The sequence below is a fragment of the Chiloscyllium plagiosum genome, chromosome 7 (assembly GCF_004010195.1).
Source record: "Chiloscyllium plagiosum isolate BGI_BamShark_2017 chromosome 7, ASM401019v2, whole genome shotgun sequence".
Lineage (NCBI taxonomy): Eukaryota > Metazoa > Chordata > Chondrichthyes > Orectolobiformes > Hemiscylliidae > Chiloscyllium > Chiloscyllium plagiosum.
In genome coordinates, this window is record NC_057716.1 from 69,659,159 (window position 1) to 69,680,475 (window position 21,317).

General features: G+C 40.1%; 1 protein-coding gene across 1 annotated transcript in view; it reads right to left on the reverse strand.

The window, feature by feature from the left end:
• Positions 1–21,317, reverse strand: part of LOC122551933 (inactive dipeptidyl peptidase 10-like) — a 1,705,342-nt gene that overhangs the window by 216,299 nt on the left and 1,467,726 nt on the right. Inside the window, exon 8 of the mRNA XM_043694504.1 lies at positions 6,048–6,168. Coding sequence (XP_043550439.1) covers positions 6,048–6,168 — 121 coding nt within the window. The remainder of the gene's footprint in view (positions 1–6,047; positions 6,169–21,317) is intronic.

Sequence of the window (21,317 nt, forward strand, 5' to 3'; positions counted from 1 at the left end):
GATCTTTAAGGTGCTATCAGAAGAACTATTTTGTTAAAGTGTTGCAATATATTGTTCAGAGAGTGCACACGGTTGGCTTTGTGCATTGGTGGTGCAGGGAATTAATGTTAGGGATTAGATCGATAGCCAGTCAAATGAATTGCTTTGTTTTGGATGGTGATGAGCTTCTTGGGTGTTGTTAGGGCTGTACCCAGTTGGGCAAATGGGGAAATATACCACCACACTCCTGAATTGTGCTCTGTAGATGGAGGACACTCTTTGAGGAGTCAGGAGTGAGCTACTCATTGGAGAATCATAGTCTCTGAAATGATCTTGCAGACAGACAATTTGTATGTCTGGAAGAAAACAGCAAACCAGACAGCATCGGGAGGTGGAGATGTCGACATCCCGGGTGTAACCCTTTGATGTTTGGGTGTAACTCTTCATTTGAAGAAGGGTTACACTCGAAACATCGACTTCTGTACCTCCTAATGCTTCCTGGCTTGCTGTGTTCTTCCAGTCTATTGCCTTGGGTTCCAACATCTGCAGTTGTTTTGTCTCTAACCAAATTGATATGTCTGATCCAGTTTATGATGTGGAGGTTGGTTTCTGGTCAATGATAACCCCCACAATATTGATGGTCTGGAATTCAGTGATGGTGGTGCATTTAATGTCAGAAGGCAATGGTTAGATTGTTGGAGATGGACATTGCCTACCACTTGAGTATCTCTGAGCCAGGAGGCTTGGCTTCAAGTCCAAGAGGGTTGTGATAACATCTCTGAACAGGTTGATTCGAAAATACCCTGGCATCTGTGTGACATGACTATTGCTTGCCAATTAGCAGCCCAAGCCTGATTACGATCCAGGTCTTCTTACATTTAGACATGGTCTGCTTCAGTATTTCAGGAGTCATTAATGGTGTTGAACCTTGTGCATCACTAGCAAACATTCCCAGCTCTGACCTTATGCTGGAAGATGGTCATTGATGAAGGAGCTGAAAGTGGTTGGGTCTTGTACACTAACCTAAGGAACCCTGACAGAGACACCTTGGGATTGAGTTGAATGACCACAACCAGCTACCTTTGTCATTAATATGAATCCAATCATTGGAGAATATTCTCCTTCATTCCCATTGACACATTTTCTGATAGGTCTCCTTGATATTGCACTTGGTTAAATGCTGCCTGTTGTCAAGAACAGTCATCCCTACTTGGATAAATCTCTTTTGTTTATGTTTGGCTCAAGGCTGTTATCAAATCAAGAGGTGGGTGAGACTAGTGAAGTCTAGTGAGAGTGTCTGTGAGCAGGTTATTGTTGAGTGTGTGCCATTTTATAGAACAGTTGATGATATTTCTGATGATTGAGAGTAGGCTGAGGGGGTGGCAAACACGATTGGACCGACTTTTTCTGGGCAATGTTCCATATTACCAGGTAGATGTAAATGTTGTAATTGAATTGGAACAACATGACTTGGGATACAGCTAGTTCTGGGGCAAAAGTGTTCAGCATTATTCAGGATGCAGAACCCATAGCTATTGCAGTATCCAGTGTTGGCTGAAGGCTGTTAACTGTGGTTCTGGGGAAACTCTGATTGATCATCTGCTCAGTACCTCTGGTTGAAGATTTTTGCAAATTCTTCAGCCATATTGTTGCACTGATGTGCTGGGCTCCCCATCATTGAGGAAAGTGATATTTATACTGTCCTCCACCATTAAGATTTTGTTAATTCATTGCTGGCAGGGCCAACATTTATTGCCCATGAGTTCTGATGGAGAGTCACCAGAATCAAATGTTAATTCTGCTTTCTTCCCACTGATGCTGCCACAACTGCTGACTTTCTTCAGTAATTTTTGCTTTCTTTCAGATACCCATCCTTTACAGTTATTTGTTCTATTTTAACTTATTTCCCATCCCCTAGCTGTTTTGAAAAGGTGGCAGTGAACTGCCTTCTTGAACAAATGCAGTCCATATGCTGCAGGTACATGTATAGTGCTTTTGGGAGGGAGTTGCAGGATTTTGACCTACCAACACTGTATGAATGGAGATGTATTTCCAAGTCAGGATTTTGTGTAGTTTGGAGGGGAACATACAGGTGATGCGGTTCCAATGCCCTCCGAGATGGTCCTGATCATGTATTTGGAAGGTGCCATCAAAGAAAGCTTGGAAAATCTTTGAAGCACATCATTTAGTTTGGTTGTCCACAACTATTCATGCCTGGATGTGACATGACAACAGAGTTTAGATCTGATCCACTGGTTGTGCAATTGCTTTGCTGCATTGCATATTACAAACTTGATTTACATGCATGTAGTCTTGTCTTGTAACATTATCAGTTAACATATCACTTCAGCTTTGTACAATACATTGTGTTGAACCAGGGTTGATCCTCTGGCTTGATGGTAACAGTTAAGTGGGGGATATGCTGGGCCATGTGGTTGAAGATTATGTTTGAGCACAATTCTACTGCTGATGTCCCATGCACTTCATGAATGCTGTCTTGAGTTGCTAGATCTGTTTGAAGTAAATCCAATTCAGCATGGTATTACTGTCACACAACAATGTGAAGATGAGCCATTTTATTCCACAAGGACTGTTCAGTGATCAATCTTAGAATGACAGACTCCCTATAGTGCAGAAAGAGGCTATTTGGATCTCCACAGACTCTCCAAGGACAATCCCACCCAGATAAAGCACCCCACCCCCTCCACCCCAAGTGACATTATAATGGGAAAATGCATTTGCATCAGATACGTGAGGACAAGGTCAAGTATGGCTTCCCACCTTGTTGGTTTTGTTATCAGCTACTGCAGAGACACACAAGTAATTTTGGATTTTAGGACTTTACTAACTTGGTCAGTCGTGGTGAGCTACCAGACCACTCTTGGTGGTGGTCATTGAAGTCCTTCACCCAGACTACATTGTGCACCCTAACCACCCTCAGTGCTTCCTCCAAGTGTTGATCAACATCAATGAGTGCTGATTCATCAGCCAAGGGAGGATTATGTGTTGCTGGAAAAGCGCAGCAGGTCAGGCAGCATCTAGGGAACAGGAGAATCGACGTTTCGGGCATTAGCCGAGGATTATATCTGGTAATCAGCAGCAGGCTTCCTTGTCCATGTCTGATCTGATATTGTGGGACTTTGTGGGGTCCAGAGTCAACTTTGAGCTGCAGACCCATATGTATATCATTGTGCTACCACCTCCTTCCAGTAGGGAATAACATACCTAGGAATAGTGACAGCTATTTGGGATATTGTCTGTAAGATATAATTCTATGCCTGTAAGACTGCTCTCCTAATTTTGACACTGGACTCCTGATGTTAATAAGGAGGAAATTGCAGGGTTGTCTGATGCCTAATTGTTACCAGTCTAGTCTGTCAAGTTTCATTCAATTTTGAGATTTTCTAGCAGTTCATCCAATTGAATGAGGGCATTTTGGTGGGTGTTAAGACTCAACTACATACCTCTGGGTCTGGAGTCATGTTCAGGTCAGGCAGACGAAAGTGAGTCCTGTAGATGCTGGAGATTAGAGTCAAGAGTGTGATGCTGGAAAAGCACAGCAGGTCAGGCAGCATCCAAGGAGCAGGAAAATCGACATTTCAGACAAAAGCCCTACATCATTCCTGATTTTTCTGCTCCTCAAATGCTTCCTGACTTGCTGTGATTTTCCAGCACCACAGTCTTGACTCATGTTCAGGTCAGACTAGTAAGGACATCTTTTTTGTTGTGACAATCAACATAATCTTCATTTGTCTTAATAACCTGAAAAACGATGGTCATGTGAATTCCCCATGCACATCCTTTAAAATGCTACAAGAATGACTGTCTGCTTTATTGGTAAGGCCCTTGGCATGACATTAACTGGGTAAAAAAAAATCTGAACCACTGACAAAAACAGGTTTCCCATTCACGAGATATGAAAGGTTGTTATCATGACTAAATGAACTGTGAAAATGCTAAACTTTGTGCCTGTAAATGACAAATATTCCTGGAGAAATACATTCAGTAATGTCATTGTTCCAACAACATAAAATGCGAATATCTCCCCTGGTCATGTGTTCCTTAAATTATAGGTGACTTTCATTAAATCTAGAATATGTCCATCATTGGAAGGCAAAATCTTCACTGAACAGTCTATTGATTTCAGAGTCAAAAAATTCTGAGAGGAAATACAATGTGTACAAGTGCCCTTCAGAGATAATAGTTGTGAGGTAAAGCAACCACTTGTCTATTGCCTAGTTTCGCTAGATCTGAAAACCTTACATGAACTGAAATACTGTTGTGTTTTTTACTTGAAAATTCAAACATTTAGAAATTAACCTCACTATCTTAAATGACAAGGTGGTCATCACTTCCACAAAACTGCAAAAGTTACCACTGTAGAAACATTACTAGTTTATTTTGAAGTCATAGGACAAGATTGTCAATGCAGGGATTGTCAAACCTGGATAAATTTGAATATTGACACATTATTTTAACATCTAACTGGACTAATTGGCCAGTAGGTGAACGTGGGTCCCAATTAGAGGATTTGAGCAGCTCCCAGAGGTGGGCGTTGCCTGCCTGATGTCAGAGGCATAGACAGCACCCATGGACAATATGGTTGGGTGGGGCTCTTGTGCTGGCACTAGCTGACAAATTAGACTTCATCAAAATAACAACAGAGAAAATTATTTTGGCTGCACGGGAAATTCAATAGTGTGCTGTTACATGCAAAAGATAGTTTGACCTTAATAAATGTGAAAATTCCAAACCCAAATGGTCAGGCACCTTAATGAGCTCATTAATTGGCTCAGGGTGCCTTTAATTGGCAAGGTTTTTTTACAGTCTCCTCCACTCTCCTTCCTGTACTTTGAAATACAAACTCTCTTGGAGGCATCAAGATCCCAAGATGGTTTCCAGGACCAGAATTTTTAACTCATTCACAGACTGAGAACTGTTAAAATCCATTCCATACAGTCATTAGCCAGCATTTGCACTAACTGGAAGAGTGGACATTCTTAAGGGTGATGGGTAATGAACACACCCTCCCTCTTCACTTCTTCTGCACCAGTGAGAAAGCATATAGGATTAAGCATCGATTGGGCACTTTTGAACTGATAGCAGTCCTCATCCTATCAAGGGCCTTCGCAGTGACGTCCCACCCTGCCTGAAGCTGCTGACCAATCAAATGCCAGTCGCCATGAAACAACCATGAAGATTTGTATCAGTATGGTGAGAGTTATTTTTAACGGGGAAGAGGTGGGGTGGGGATTATTACAGTGGAAGGCTGTAGGTTGTTGAGAGAGGTGTGTCAGAGGCAAAGGCAGGAGGCTTGGCTTTCAGTAGTCACCTCAAATTTATACCCCTAGTTCGATGTAGATTAGACAAATGGAGGCGCAAACCACTGTTTGGAAAACAGTCATTTTTCTCACCTTTCGGGAAAGTAGATAATTGGGCCAGTGGCAGGTGGAGCCCCTTATCTTGTCATTAAATGATAACTTAAAGATCTTAATCAGTAACAGATCAGAAAAAGTCAACCATTGATCTTCCTGCTTAGAAGTTAAATTCAGACGCAGCAAGAAGTAGGCTGATTTATCTCTAGTGCCAATCTGACCCATTATTTAGCCTTCTGCCATCTGCCATGCAACTTCTAGAATGTGGAAAATTGTGCTCACTGTCTCTACAATACAGAAGGAGACTATTTGGGTCAGTAAGTCCATGCCAGCTCTCTGTAATGCATTCCAATTCTCTCTTCCTTGTCCCTGTGATCCTGAAAATTTATTGAGTTATTCCAAATTTGTAGTGATATAATCTATCTTGGATAATTCCTGACAAGAATAAAAAAATGTTTTTTTTTTAGTTTTGTCGCTCATGAATGTGTTGTATTGAGGTCAAGATTATTTCATATCAAAGCAACAGTATTTATTTTTAACTTGTTGATAGTATTTTCAGAATGGGGGACTTGTGACACTCATGCAGAAAGTAAAGCTAGAGCTTCCACTGTATGGAATGGGAAATACCATGACTTTATTTGTTTTTAGTTTTACTTCAGACATTCTACTTGCAACAAACTTTATGTCTCTTACCTTCATATAACCAATCTGCTATGCCATTGTAGATTATCCCCTCTTTTCCTGATGAGGTGAGGCGCAGGGCACTGCTCTTTACTTCAGTCTGGTAGTAGATATTATTTTCAAAGATATAGACCTAGGGTTTAAAAATAAGGGAATGTATGCTTATTGAATGAATTGACATTTTAAGTCTACATTGTACTTATTGCTCTCACATAAACACAGAGTTGTACCTCTGCATGTTAAGTGTGATGCATATTAGGATTTCTTATTTGGTGCAAACAGTTAAGATTAGTTTCATTTTATAAAGTGTTTACCAATGTCCAGTTTATCCAAAAGTAATTACGATGTGTTTTCTGAACTTGGATTCACTGGAGTCTTGACTGTTCTAATAATGAAACCAAATGTTTATTTAATTATTTTATTCATAAGGCTGTTATAAAAATGCAATTCCTAATTTGGTGGAAAATGTGAAAATAATATGAGAGCAGGAAATTTCAGATCTTTTGAGGGATTATAATTAACATGCTGTACCACTAACTGGATTATTACTTATAAAAATTGTAATAAGTCTTAATAAAATATATTTTGAAGACTACCGATTGCAATGGGTTAAGTAATTCTAACATTTATAACTGAAATATCCAATGCATTAATTATTTTGCAATCTATCAGAGCATGCACCCACATTACTGTATTATCTTTACAATTCCCTGGAACAAGTATTATCTGGAAAGATCATCTTTCAATGTTAAAACACAACATTGATGCAAGAATAATTATTTGCTTCCAACGAATGTTTTGGATTATTACAAGAATTAAGTCAATATGTACAATAGTAGTTGGAGTATTTAGTTCATATATAACGCAGAAGAAACTAATGGTATATAAAAATGAATTCATCTGAAATAAAAAATATGTAATTGCAAAAATAATAATTGTAGATATTCCAAGTTACTCAATTTTAGTGTTTCCTTCTATAAAGATTAATGACATGTAAGGCACAGAATGAAGAAATAACGTGCTTAAGACTGGCCTACAATTTAATGGGTGAACTATTTTATTGGAAATGGAATAAAATTAAATATTTTACATTTCATAATATAATCTGCTCACTTATTTTTCACATCACTAACGATGTTCAAAGGCAAGTATAATTAATATCTCTCTATATATGTAATATATAAGCTTGCATACATTTATAGTTGTTCAAAGATAACTGTACTCTAATTAGTAATCAGGATATTAACACTGGTAGCATAATGACACAGTGGGTTAGTACTGCTACCTCATAGTGCCAAAGGCTCCTGTTCAATTCCAGCCTTGGGTGGCTGTGTGGAGTTTGCACATTGTCTCTGTATCTGCATGTACTTTCTCTCAGTGCTCCTGTTTTGTCCCACAGACCAAGGATGTATAGGTGAGGTGGATTAGTCATAGGGTAAAAACCCCATGCAGGATTATGGGGATAAGGTGCATCCAAATGGCATGCTGTTTGGAGAGGCTGTACAGACTCAATGGGATGAATGGCCTCCAGCAGCATATTAAGGATTCTATGATATATACACATCCATATCTACTTATTTATATCCTTACAAATGAAAAGATGAAGGTGGATATGTATTTATATATTAATGCCTTGGCTAAGCTAAGTCATAGCCAGTTTATTAAAACAGAATCAGTTATCAAATTCACGTTTAAAGTTTTAAGACAGCAGACATTTTATTCTTTCTCTCAAATATAATTTTAAAAAGCATTGGATTAGATTAGATTCCCTACAGTGTGGAAACAGGCCCTTCGGCCGAATGAGTCCACACTGACCCTCCAATGAGTAACCCACCCAGACTCATTTCCCTCTGATTAATGCACCTAACACTATGGGCAAATTAGCATGGCCAATTCACCTGGCCTGCACATCTTTGGACTGTGGGAGGAAACCAAAGCACCCGGAGGAGGAAGCCACCGCAGACACGGGAAGAATGTGCAAACTCCACACAGACAGTCTCTCAAGGCGGGAATCCAACCCGGCTCCCTGTTGTTGTGAAGCAACAGTGCTAACCACTGAGCCACCGTGTCGTCCAACTTTCCTCCCACAGTCCAAAGATGTGAACGTCAGGTGAATTGGTCATGCTAAATTGCCCATAGTGATTGGTGAATTAGTCAGGGGTAAATACAGGGTAGGGGAATGGGTCTGGGTGGGTTACTCTTCAGAAGGTCTGTGTGGACTTGTTGGGCTGGTGGGCCTATTTCCATACTGTAGTGATTCTAATCTAATTGGAGTGAGAAACACAAAATATCACATTGTACATCCTAAGTGATTTTTTTTTCTCTGTAAACCATCTATTGATTAGCAGTATTTGTTAATATATACCCAAATAGTATACCTCTATTTAAAGTATGATCATGTATGAAACTTAATTGATAATTTGCATAGCTAAATTCAAAATCTAAGTTTTAAAATGGAAATGGTCAAAAGCATGTGAAAAGTAATTTTGGAAAATATAACTCACTAAATTTTCACCTGAACCTTTTTTGCACCAACCTTCCTGAAAAGTACTTTTGAACATATTTCCTACGTTATTCACTAGCTAATACTGAAATGCCAGAAATTTGCATAAAACAACTTTGGGTCACGATATCAGATAGGGAGTGGACTGCTATCTTGCTTCACTCACACAGACCATTGCCTGAGCTGTCCCTTCTACTCTCCATTATCAAGAGCATTCCAGCTGTGTAGTCCTTCTTGGCATAGTTCCAAAATGTAGTAGGTACAATGAGATAGACTTTGGTTAAGTATAGCTCAGATCTGTCAGACAAGCAGCCAAAACAAATGAAAAATAAATTGCTTTCAAACTTGACAAATTTCAGCCACATTAGGTGTAAAATAAACTGGAATAAACAAAGTAGAAATAAATTGCCATTAATAAGGATAATATTGCACCAAAGGTTTTTGGTATTATGCCAAGTCAGTGTATTGTTTGCTTAAATCCAGGGTGTTCTCATGAATCTGCTATTTGCACGAACCTATGCAAATTTAGGTGTCAGCCTAGGTTTCTGGAAAGATAATTGAAGAAAACTGCATGTACAAAAGTTTAAGATTAAATTGTGGAATACATTTATTTGCATTGCAAAATTTCCTCTCCTCAGATGATTTTGAGTTTCTTTCTGAATTTTACAATGTTGTGTAGACATTACTGACCCGCTTTTCTATGCCGCAACAATGAATACATTTCAAAAGTATTCCATTTCTTAAGTATTTAGATGCCTGGTGGTCTTGAAAAGTGCTGACATAAATGTGTTTCTTTAAAGGTTTGCAATACAGCCCTACAGACTGTTACAGTATGACTGTCATTACAAAATATCTATAAGAGTCAATAACATAATGTCTCAAATCTATGGTTGACAGAAGGTGCATTGCTTTCTGAACAGAAAAACAAAACACGTTTTCCATTCCTGTCTACCTGTGGGGTAATAGATATCTTCTTGGACAGATAAGCAAACTTTTTTTTTAAAGTTCTGCCAAAATAACATGTATAACTTGGTGAACTTCATTTACAGACAACAAAAGTTTTATATCTGCTGGTTTGAATTATATATCAATCTATTAATTTTTTTTGGAATCCGTGTTTACCAGCCTTTCAAATAAATAGACTAATGCTAGATTTTTCTCCATATGATTAGGATTATATAATTGATCTTCATTTTGTCTTTGCTGGTCCTTTTCCTCTCCATTGACAATTTCTGACTTTATGATGGACAGTAAGTCATTGGTGAAGCAACTAAAAATGTTTGGGTTAAGGACACAAATGTAAGAATCTCCTGGGGCTGAGTTGGTTGACCTCAAACAAACACAATTGTTTTTCTTTGTGCTGTACCAAGTGACATGGTTGGCAGCACAACACTACTGGTAAGTGCTTCACTTTGAAACATTCCATTACTGCAATTTTAAATGCACTGTAATGTTTAAAATTCTTTGACATTTAATTTCTCTTCAGCATGTTCACTATTTGCATGACATGATCTTGTCAAACATTATGAATAATGCCATTGCACTGATTTGTTTTTCCAAATGTTCAATACATCTCTCCTCCACAGCACATAATCATTCTGATAATGGGATACAAAAACCTGATTTATGTGTAAACAGCAACTCACCTGAATCAGACAACAAAAGTTTTATGTCTGCTGGTTTGAATTATATATCAATCTATTAATTTTTTTTGGAATCCGTGTGTTTACCAGCCTTTCAAATAAATAGACTAATGCTAGATTTTTCTCCATATGATTAGGATTATATAATTGATCTTCATTTTATCGCTAATCTGAGATGTACAGTCTCTAAAGAGAAAATAAACATTTTGTAGAACAAACAAGCACAGGTAATATTTCAATATGTCACTATTTAGCACTGTTTGACAGAATGTAGTTTGATCAGGAAAATTTATGTTTTAAGTATCTCCAAGTTTCACAATCTTCATTTTTTTTACTGATATTGGGCTGCAATTACTCTGATACATCGCTTGTTTTTCAGCAGCACAGCTGATTCATTACTCAGTCCCCACTCTTAAATTGGACCTTATCTATTTTCCATTGTCTCCTGCCCATCCAGCAGCCAAACCTCCGCACAAATGAGGTATTTGACTGTTTGCTCATTGATCAACACAGTGTAATGAAATAAGAATGAGTAGGTGAGTCAAGAGAAAATAACTGACCTCTTTGTCTTCCAGTGACCCATGGTATCATCAAAACAGATATTAAGTCTGCATGAGCAGTTTAATTGTAAAGTCTGGAATGGAGCAATAGTTACTGTACCTGGCCACACCTGGCTCTCTTTTTACCAATCCTTGGAGATATGGCTGTAGTTCAATAAGATTTGACTCAAATCTTTGGGCAACATCTGCCCCTTTTAATCTGAGCTGCTTCCTTTCTCAAATCTGAACTGAAAGTCCCTCTGTACTATAATGGAACATTTTGCATTTTCGTCATTTCCACAAGGAATCAACCATATAGCAGACACCCAACCTATAAAATAAAGTTGGTGTCAAGATGGAGTTTGGGTTCCTGGTTCCTACCTGGCTCCTACCCTCATCTGATCTGAGTAAAACAATGCCCTGGTCAATTTATGTCTTGCCGTTAATTCATACATTCTCTGAAATGCATAATGATAAGGAAAAAAGATATTATGATTCTTTACTCAATGCTAGTGTCAGACTGTAATAAGACTTTTTTGCATCCTCCCTTGTACAATGACTGTGTGCAAAAGAAATCATCTTGTAAATAATTGGCTTTGTTCAAAGGAATGTTGTGGAAAAAAAACTCTGGAGAACATTAAATAAACTCAAGATATAGGCTTGGGCAAAAATGGGTGATGGTAGGGTATTAGCCATTATATAGGCCCTGGTTGGCTGGTTCACAGACCAGGGCCCAAATGGCTGTCCTGCAGCCTACTGCCTGCCTTGACCCATCAGATATTCCAATGGACTTGGGAATTGCCAATCAAGGCCATTTAGGGAACTGAAGGGTTGTTTCCTGCTTTGCTGCTATTTTGAAGCCAGGTTGAGGAGATCAGGGATTTTGACAGGGTGGATTCTTGACAAGTTAACCTTTTGAGCCTCAGATACAAAATGGGGATGAGAGGGTTGTTTGCTGTTAGACCAGACACCACGTGAGGTTCTCGAAGATTTCACCATTCCATACAGTTACTTCAAATTTTAAAGCCCAAATAAGGAATGATGAATTGGCACCCCTTTCTTATTCACCAAGACCCTTACTTGGACACACACGGTTGACTTATAATGGATCCTTCTCTTGTGGATGCCTATCTTCCAGATCAAATTAATTTGTTTTTAAAGGGAGTCCGTTTAACCAGATATTCTTGAGTTGACAACAGTGAGTTTCTTTTTTCACTAAATGTGAAAATAAATAATAACATAACACATATAGATTAGGAATAAGAAGTGACCCAAGGAAAAAAAATGTTTGAAGGTATACAGATCAGTCTGTCTGGTGGTTCATGAAGCACATATAGTGGAATGTTCACAGCTGAAGAGTTGGCTTTGGGATTCTTGGCTTTTGCTTGATAATCCTTTCATCCTATTCCCTTTTGACAGTAGTTGGTTGGCAACTGTCAAGATGATAGAGTCCTTCTTGATTGGTTTCCTTCTAACTGGCTTGTTAGTTAGTTGTCTTCGATCATTCAGAGCAAAAGTAAAATTTCACCTGCTATACAGGGGTGAATAGTGGATTGTTCTTTGACTGTGACCTTCTTGATACACTAGTGCTTAAATACAGGCTTGAATATTCAGTTTGCTACAATGTCTTCTCCCATTAACACACAAAGATCAGGTTTACAGTAGTTTTTTTATATATATACTCCTAGAAGTACAAAATACAAAAATATTTCTTCATGTGCTGGCGGTAGTAGTGTAATCTGACAGATCTTACCCTGTTACATCTCTCTCTCTTCCTTTTGACAAATCCCTGACAGGCCCTGGCTGTTAAATTATGAAATTTAATTGCTTCCACATGGAACTTTGACAAATCAGAAAAATTTACACCTGCCATTTTTTTTGTTGTTTGTAAGTAGTCCTGTTTTGAAAATCCAGCTTGACTTAAAAATTAAAAGATGCCTATAGAATTTCAGGGTTCTGATCCATTATCATGAAATTAGAAAAATCAACTGCCAATTCCTTATTGCTCATTTTGTTTCCTTACCATCTGCCAGGCTCTGGAATTTACTCATTTTTCTTAATGCCAGTTTCTGTAATAATCCTGCCAATAGGAACGTATATCTAAATTTTCCACTCATTGTGCTCAGCTACCCTTGATGGAAAATAATAATCAGGGGAGAAAGTGAGGTCTGCAGATGCTGGAGATCAGAGCTGAAAATGTGTTGCTGGAAAAGCGCAGCAAGTCAGGCAGCATCCAGGGGACAGGAGAATTGACGTTTCGGGCATAAGCCCTTCTTCAGGAAAGGGCTTTCCTGATACATTTTCCATTAGGACTCCCATCCACCCTCCCAGGACCCCTTCTCCCATCTCCAACATTCTCCATCCACTTTGACACCCCATGCTGGTCTGTTACCCATCCTCAACCTCTTTATCTCCAATTGCTGCCATGATATTGACTGGCTCAACTTGTCCACCCCTCTCACCCACTCCAACCTCTCACCCTCACAAAGTGCAGCCCTCCACTCCAACTCAACATCACCGTTAAACCAGCAGGCAAAGTTGGGCGGAGGGTGGGCGCAGTGATAATTTGGCGCGCCAATCTCTTCACTGCTGAAACCAGGCGTGAAATCATGGACACCTCTTCCTACCATTCCTCAAACACAACCGCACCTCCCATCATTAAACCATCATCTCCCAGACCATCTACAATCTTATCACCTCAGGGGATTTCTAATGCACAGCCTCCAACCTCATAATCCGGAACACCGCATCAGCTGGTTCTACCTCTTACGCAGAATTCACAAACCTGACTGCCCCAGTCGACCCATTGTCTCTGCCTGCTCCTGCCCCACTGAATATATCTCCTCATATCTTCACACCATCCTGTCCCCCTTGGTCTAGGAACTCCCCATATACATTCAGGACACCACCCACACCCTCCACCTCTTCCATAACTTTAATTTCCCCAGCCCCCAATGCCTCATCTTCACCATGGATGTCCAATCCCCGTACATGTCCATCCACCATGGTGAAGCCCTCCGTTTCTTCCTCTCCTGCTGACCCAACCAGTACCCCTCCACCAACACACTCATTTGATTGGCAGAACTGGTCCTCACCCTCAATAACTTCCTTCAAATCCTCCCACTTCCTTTAGACCAAAGGGGTAGCCATGGGCACCCACATGGGCCCCAACTATGTCTGCCTCTTAGTCAGGTATGTGGAACAGTTCATTTTCCGCAGTTACACTGGCACCATTCCCCATCTTTTCCTCTTTTACATTATTGACTGTACTGACATCACCTCATGCTCCCACGAGGTTGAAATACATCAACTGCACAAACACTTTCCACCCTGACCTCAAGTTCACCTGGACCATCTCAGACACCTCGTCCCTCCCCTTTCTGGACCTCTCTATCTCCGTCTCTGGCGACCAACTCAACAAGGACATCTACTTCAAACCCACTGACTCCCATAGCTACCTGGACTACACCTCCTCCCAACCCACCCTCTGTAAAAACACTATCCCTTACTCCCAATTCCTCTGCCTCTGCTATATATGCTCCCAGGATGGCCTCCTATTTCAAATACCGCAATTTTCCCTCCCACGTGGTCAACAATGCCCTTCAGTGCATCTCCTTCACTTCCTGCACCTCCACCCTTGAACTCCACCCCTCCATCCACAACAAGGACAGAACCTCCCGGTGCTTACCTTCCACCCTACTAATCTCCAGATACAATGCATCATCCTCTGCTATTTCCACTACCTACAATCAGACTTCACCACCAGAGATATATTTCCCTCCCCACTCCTATCAGCGTTCCATGCACCAAATAACCCCACTGCCCTGTGGCTGACCACTTCAACACGTCCTCCCCTTCCGCCAAGGACATGCAAGTCCTTGGCCTCCTCTACCGCCAAATTATGGTCTTATGGTCTACCACCAAATCCAAGCGGCGGAGGAAGAATGCCTCATCTTCTGCCTTGAGACCCACCAACCACTTGGCATCGACATCAATTTCAACAGTTTCCTCATCTCTCCTCCTCCCACCTTATCCCAGATGTAATCGTCCAACTCGGCACTGCCCTGTTGAACTGTCCTACCTGTCCATCTTCCTTCCCATCTATCCGCTTCCCCCTCCCCCCTCTGGCCTATCACCATCACCCCCCACTTCCATCCACCTATCATCTTCCCAGCTACCTTTGCCCCAGACCCACCCCACCCTCCTATTTATCTCTCAGCCACCTTACCCTCCACCACATTCCTGATGAAGGGCTTATTAATGAAATGTTGATTCTTCTGATCCTTGGATACTGCTTGACCTGCTGTGCTTTTCCAGAGCCACATTTATTGACTCAACATGGACATCTATTTCAAATCCACTGACTCCCATAATTAGCTGGACTACACCTCCTCCCAAGTGCCCGTCCTGTAAAAACACTACCCCTTACTCCCAATTTCTCTGCCTCTGCCATATCTGCTCCCAGGAGGAGCAATTCCACTCAAGGACATCTCAGATGGCTTCCTATTTCAGATACCGCAATTTCCTATTACTATGTGGTCAGCAATGCCCTCCAGCATATCTCCTTCATTTTCTGTACAGGACATACCCGTGCAATTTTCTACCTTGTCAGATTCCGGTGTTGTAACTATAGTGGAACAGCTTGATTAGAGGAGTAGCAAGTTCTGAAGCACAAGTCTTCAGGACTACTGCCAGACTGTCATCAGCGCCTAAAGCCTTTGCAGTATCCATTGTCTCCAACTGTTCCTCTTCATCACGTGGAGTGAATCAAATAGTATCTGTGATGCTGGGCACCACTGAAGAAGACCAGGATGGATCATCCACTTGGCATTTCAGGCTGAAAATTGCTGTGGATGTTTCAGTCTTATGTTTTGCAATGATGCATTGGGCTCTTCCATCATTGAGGATGAGGATATTTGTGGAGTCTCCCCCTCCAGTGAGTTGTTTAATTGTCCACCACCATTCATGGCTGGATGTGGCAGGTCTGCAGAATGCAGATCTGAGCCATTGGTTGTGGAATCACTTAGCTCTATTATTTGCTGCTTCTGTTGTTTGTCTTGCATGTTGTGCCATTTTTCAGCTTCACCAGGTTGACACCTCATTTTTAGGTATGCCTGATGCTGCTCCTGGCATGCCTTCCTGCACTCTCCATTGAACCAGGGCTAATTGCCTGGCTGGATAGTAATGGTTGAGTGGGAGATATGCCAGGCAACTTTGTTACAGATTGTGCTGGAGTACAATTCTACTGCTGTTGATGGCCCACAGTGCCTCACATGATTCTCAGTCTTGAGCTGCTAGATCTGTTCGAAGTCTGTCCTATTTAACATGGTGATAGTACCACACAACATGGTGGAGGTCATTCCCAATGTGAAAGTGTGAATTTGTCTCCACAAGGACTGTGCAGTGGTCACTCTAACTGATACTGTTATGGACAGATGCATTTGCAGCTGGCAGATTGGTAGGATGAAGTCAAATATGTCTTTTCTTGAAAAAGCTTTGTAATAATACTCTTATGCCAAATATATGCTGGTACACAATTATAAACTAAACGTAATACAGGAAAAATATTCCAATGTAATGTAGGTGTTTAATTACATGTAGTAATCAAATGATTAGATTCCCTACAGTATGAAAACAGGCCTTTCGGCCCAACTTCACATCGACCTTCCAAAGAGTAACCAGACTCATTCCCCTACCCTATTACACTACATTCACCCCTGACTAATGTGCCTAACCTACACATCCCTAAACACGATGGGCAATTTAACATAGCCAGTTCACCTAACCTGCACATCTTTGGATTGTGGGAGGAAACCGGAGCACCCAGAGGAAACACATGCAGACACGGGGAGAATATGCAAACTCCACACAGTCACCTGAGACTGGAATCAAACTCCGTTTCCTGGTGCTCTGAGCAGCAGTGCTAACCACTGAGCCACTATGCCACCCCAAAATGATTTCTCTTATTTTTTAGAAGGTGGTTTGTTTAATCTACTGCCTTGCTAACAAATTCCAAGTCAGATGAAAGCAGGTTCACAAGGTCTTTTTAGATATTTTGATGGTGTGTTCTAGCTCTAGGTTCATTACACCATAGAAAAGAGAGCCCTGGAGAAACTGAGATGTAATTTTTGATGGAAAAGATATTTAAAGTGGAGCTTAGACTGGGAACTCCTGCTCAGCTTTGCCTAAATATTAAATTAGCAATGAGGAACAAAGAGCTGTGAGTTTCCACTGCAGGTAAACAGTATGCTTCTCAACAAACACTAATACATTTTTACATTAAAGGCTGCTCTCTTAAAATTACTATTGACAACACGTTCTATTCAATAATTCTACAGTTATGAAGTCAGCAGAGAGACTGTGAATAGAGAAAATTTCTGGTTTTGGATACAGAAGTCCTTCTCAAACATGGGTTTGATGTGGAGATGCTGCAATTGGACTGGGGTGGACAAAGTCAAAAGTCACACAAAACCAGGTTATAGTCCAAATTCAAATAAACCTGTTGGACCACAACCTGGTGTCATGTGACCTCTGACTTCAAACATAGGTTAAAACAATGACTGCAGATGCTGGAAACCAGATTCTGGATCAGTGGTGCTGGAAGAGCACAGCAATTCAGGCAGCATCTGACAAGCAGCAAAATCGACGTTTCGGGCAAAAGCCCTTCATCAGGAATAAAGGCAGAGAGCCTGAAGCGTGGTTGACAAGGAAAGAGGTGTTGTGAAATCTGGTTGCAAAGGAAATTAGTGCTCTTGGATCAGTGCATTAGATGTAGTGACAACAATAGGATAAAGTTTAAGATTCATTGTAAAAGAGAAAATATCAGTGTAAAAACAAGGACATTGGGGTGATAAGAAATGACATTTTCTCAGGACATTAATAGGTGACTCAGCTAGGGTGAGGTGGTCATAGAGGTAAGAGTTATAAAAGGTTGAGATTTGGAGCCATGTCGATGCACTATTTTTGACAAAATTTGTATATAAGCTGGGAGAATGTGATGATGAAATTTATCAATAATATCAAATAAGGAAGGAAGGAAGGTTACTTTTTTAGATAACCAAAGGGACTTGTAAAAGAACATTGACAAGATGTGAATGCATTAACATGTTACGTTTGGAATTCAAAGTTAATGTGAGGTGATAACTTTAGTTAAAGAAAAGCACTAATTATATACTGAATGCAAGCCAAAATGATGCACACAAAGAGAAAAGGGATTTGATGCACAGATTCTTGGAGCATTAACGAGGATGTTTGAATTTTGTCTTCTTTGCAAGAGCAAGTTTGGTGTCGGGGGTATTTATTCGGGTATGAGGGTGGCCAGTAAAGTCCCTGCATTGTCATAATGTTGCAGCTTGTGGTGAGAATGGATCGAAGGCATGAAATATTTAAAGACATTTTTTATTTTTCATTCCAAAACAGTTTGTTGTCAAAGGAGGACTGTGACAGAAAAACTGTGGATTGAAATTAAGTGACTGTCTGGCAGAGTTGCGTGTGAAACCAATGGAATGTCACACCCATAAATTTAAAAGGAACATGTCAAATAGGGAGAGATTTTACAAGAATGGATCATGTGGGAGTTATCTCTCCTGCCAGCAGAAAGCCACCCTTTGAAGACTTGTCTATTTGATTCTCAATGAGTATATAAGGATACAGGTTAAAAAGTCAGTTTCAACTCCACTGAAGTAGACTTGTAGGACTGAATACTCATGTGTACCATTCTGGATTCAAATATTAGTGTGCTGGTAAGGTCACAGTCAAAGGTCTATCCTCTAGTTATCCCTGCGTTGCAGACAGAATAAGAACGCTCTCCCAAACAGCAGAAAGAAAAGAATTAGGACTAAGGAACATCAATTATTGCAAAAATCATCAGTTTAACTGCCAACATCAATTCTACTGTGATCCCCATGCAATGTCCACAATGTTCAACTCTCCATTTTTGGCCACAATTCAGAGACAGATCATTTTGTTTTAGCACTTATCCTTTTGGACTCACCTCTCAATACTAATTTGTGTGTATGTGAATTAGGTTACTAATTTTTTTTGCATTTCGTAATAAATAAACTCTTTATTAATTCAAGAAAGCCTGCTTAGATTGGTTTCCTTTAAAACATAACTCTTGGAAGACAGCTAATAAAATGCTTTCTTGATGACAAAATTATTAGATTTCTTAGGACTGATCTACCTTTCATACACTTTTGGGAAGGTGGTGGCATAGTCGTAATGTCACTGAATGAGTAATCCAGAGCGACAGACTCATGTTCTGTGGTCATAGGTTCAAATCCCATCAAGGCAGACAGTGAAATTTGAATTGATTAGATTCCCTACAGTATGGAAACACAGGCCATTGGGCCCAAAACGCCCACACTGACCCTCTGAAGAGGAACCCACCCAGACCCATTCCCCTACCCTATATTTAGCTTTGACTAATGCACTTAACACTATGGGCAATTTAGCATGGCCAATTCACCTGGCCTGCACAGAGGAAACTAGAGCACCCAGGTGACATTATTCAGAGGGAAATGGGTCAGGGTGGGTTACTCTCCGGAGGGTCAGTGTGCGTTTACTGAGCCAATTGGCTTGTTTCCACACTGTAGGGAATCTAATCTAATCTAATCTACAGTATGTGGGATTTTAATGTTAATCACAAAGTCTGGCTTAGTAATCACGTGCGGCTCAAAGGAAGATGGTTATGATTGTTGGAGGTCAGTCGTCTCAGCTCCAGTACTTTACTGCAGAGGTTTGTCCGGTGGTGTCACAGATCCAACCATCTTCAGCTACCTTAGAAATCACCTTCCCTCCATCATAACGTCAGAGTGGGGATGTTTGCTGATGATTGCTCAATGTTCAGCACTATTCACAATTCCTCAGATACTGAAGCAGTAGGTCTGTGTGCAGCAAGACTTAGATAACACCTAAATTTTGGCTAATAAGTGACAACTAGCATTCACAGCACACCAGTGCGAGGCAACGACCATCTCCAACAAGAGAGACTATAACCATCACTCCATGATTTTCAATCGCATCACCCCTTTACTGAATTCTCCCATGATCAACATACATTTGTGTTAACCAGAAACTGAACTGAACCAGCCATTAATACTGAGGCCACAAAGCAGATCAGAGGCTAGGAATTATGCAGTGACATTGTCTTCCTATATCCACGGTGTCTATCCACCAACTAGTGATGGAGTCTCCTTGTCAGATGATTGCAGCTTCAACAACACACAAGAAGTTTGACACTATACAGGATAAAGTATCAGCTCGATTGGGATCCTATCCACCACATTCAAACATCAGTCCTTCACCACAGTGGCAGCACTTGCTATCATCTAGAAGCTACATTGCTATAACTTGCCATACCCACTCTTTACAGCATGTTCTAAACTCATGGTCTCTACTAAATAGAAGGCAAAGATGAGCTGATACATAGGAACATCAACAACTTGCACACTCTCCATATAGTCTTGCACTATTTTGATCTTGAACTATAATTCCTTCACTGTTACTGGGTCAAAATTGTGGGACTCCCTCCCAAACATCACACTGGGTGTCCCTACATCCCAAGGGCAGCAATAGTTGCCAAAGGCTGCTTACCAACATCTTCTCCAGGATAATTGAGGGCGGTCAATAAAAGTTGGCTTAGCCAGTAATACCCAAATCCCACAAATGAGTAAAATAAAGCAAACTTTTATTTGTTTGATTCTTGTTAATTATATTCTTTCCTGTTTAATAAACTTAAAAGTTTTCTTAAAATGTTTGACAATCAACATCATAAATAGGGAGCACCAGCTGTTTTGCAATATTCTGACATGATCTCTATATTTAATGAGGTGTGAGCATTTTTTATCCATAGTTCACTACTGTAGCATCATTTCTTGAAGCTTGGATGCGGAACATTTCATCCTTTTGCATTATGAATATTCAAAGTTCCAGATGTTAATGGCTATTTCATTACTTGCTGCTATTTTCTAAATGAATGCTAGCAAATCTTCTGCAGTTTCAAACTCTGGCAAGCCTATACCTTTTCTTTTCATTGATAAAATTTGTTCTTCATTTTTCTCTCTCTACGTTACCTGTTTTACTGAGATGCATTGGGTGTCTTACAATTTACTTTAAAAATTTGTTTTGCTGAAAGCAAACAAAACATTGTCTTTCCAATACTTGTAATTCATTTCAGCATGTCTTTTAGTTTACTTTCCAATCACACAATTTATTGTAAGAGTCAGCTTGGTTCCTTGCTAGCTATTTCATCTCTTAGTGAAAAGATCGAGGGTTCTAGCCCTAATCCAGCATTTGAGCACATAGTCAGATTTCAGTACAAGGTAACAGAGAATATATTGCATTGTCTTTTGGATAACATAAATTAGCACATATATTTACATTGGCAGACATAAAAGATCCCATAGCACTATTTGAAGGAAGGCAATGGTATTCTTCTGTTGATTTTATCTCCATTAAAAACAATATCTTTACTTTGCCTCATACCTGTTTTCACATGAGACGTTTATTTAAAGATGAGATTGCAAAACATCTGGAGATGAAGGTTTATTACAAGAATCATAATTGCAGAATTCTAAAAGGAAGATTATTTAACCAA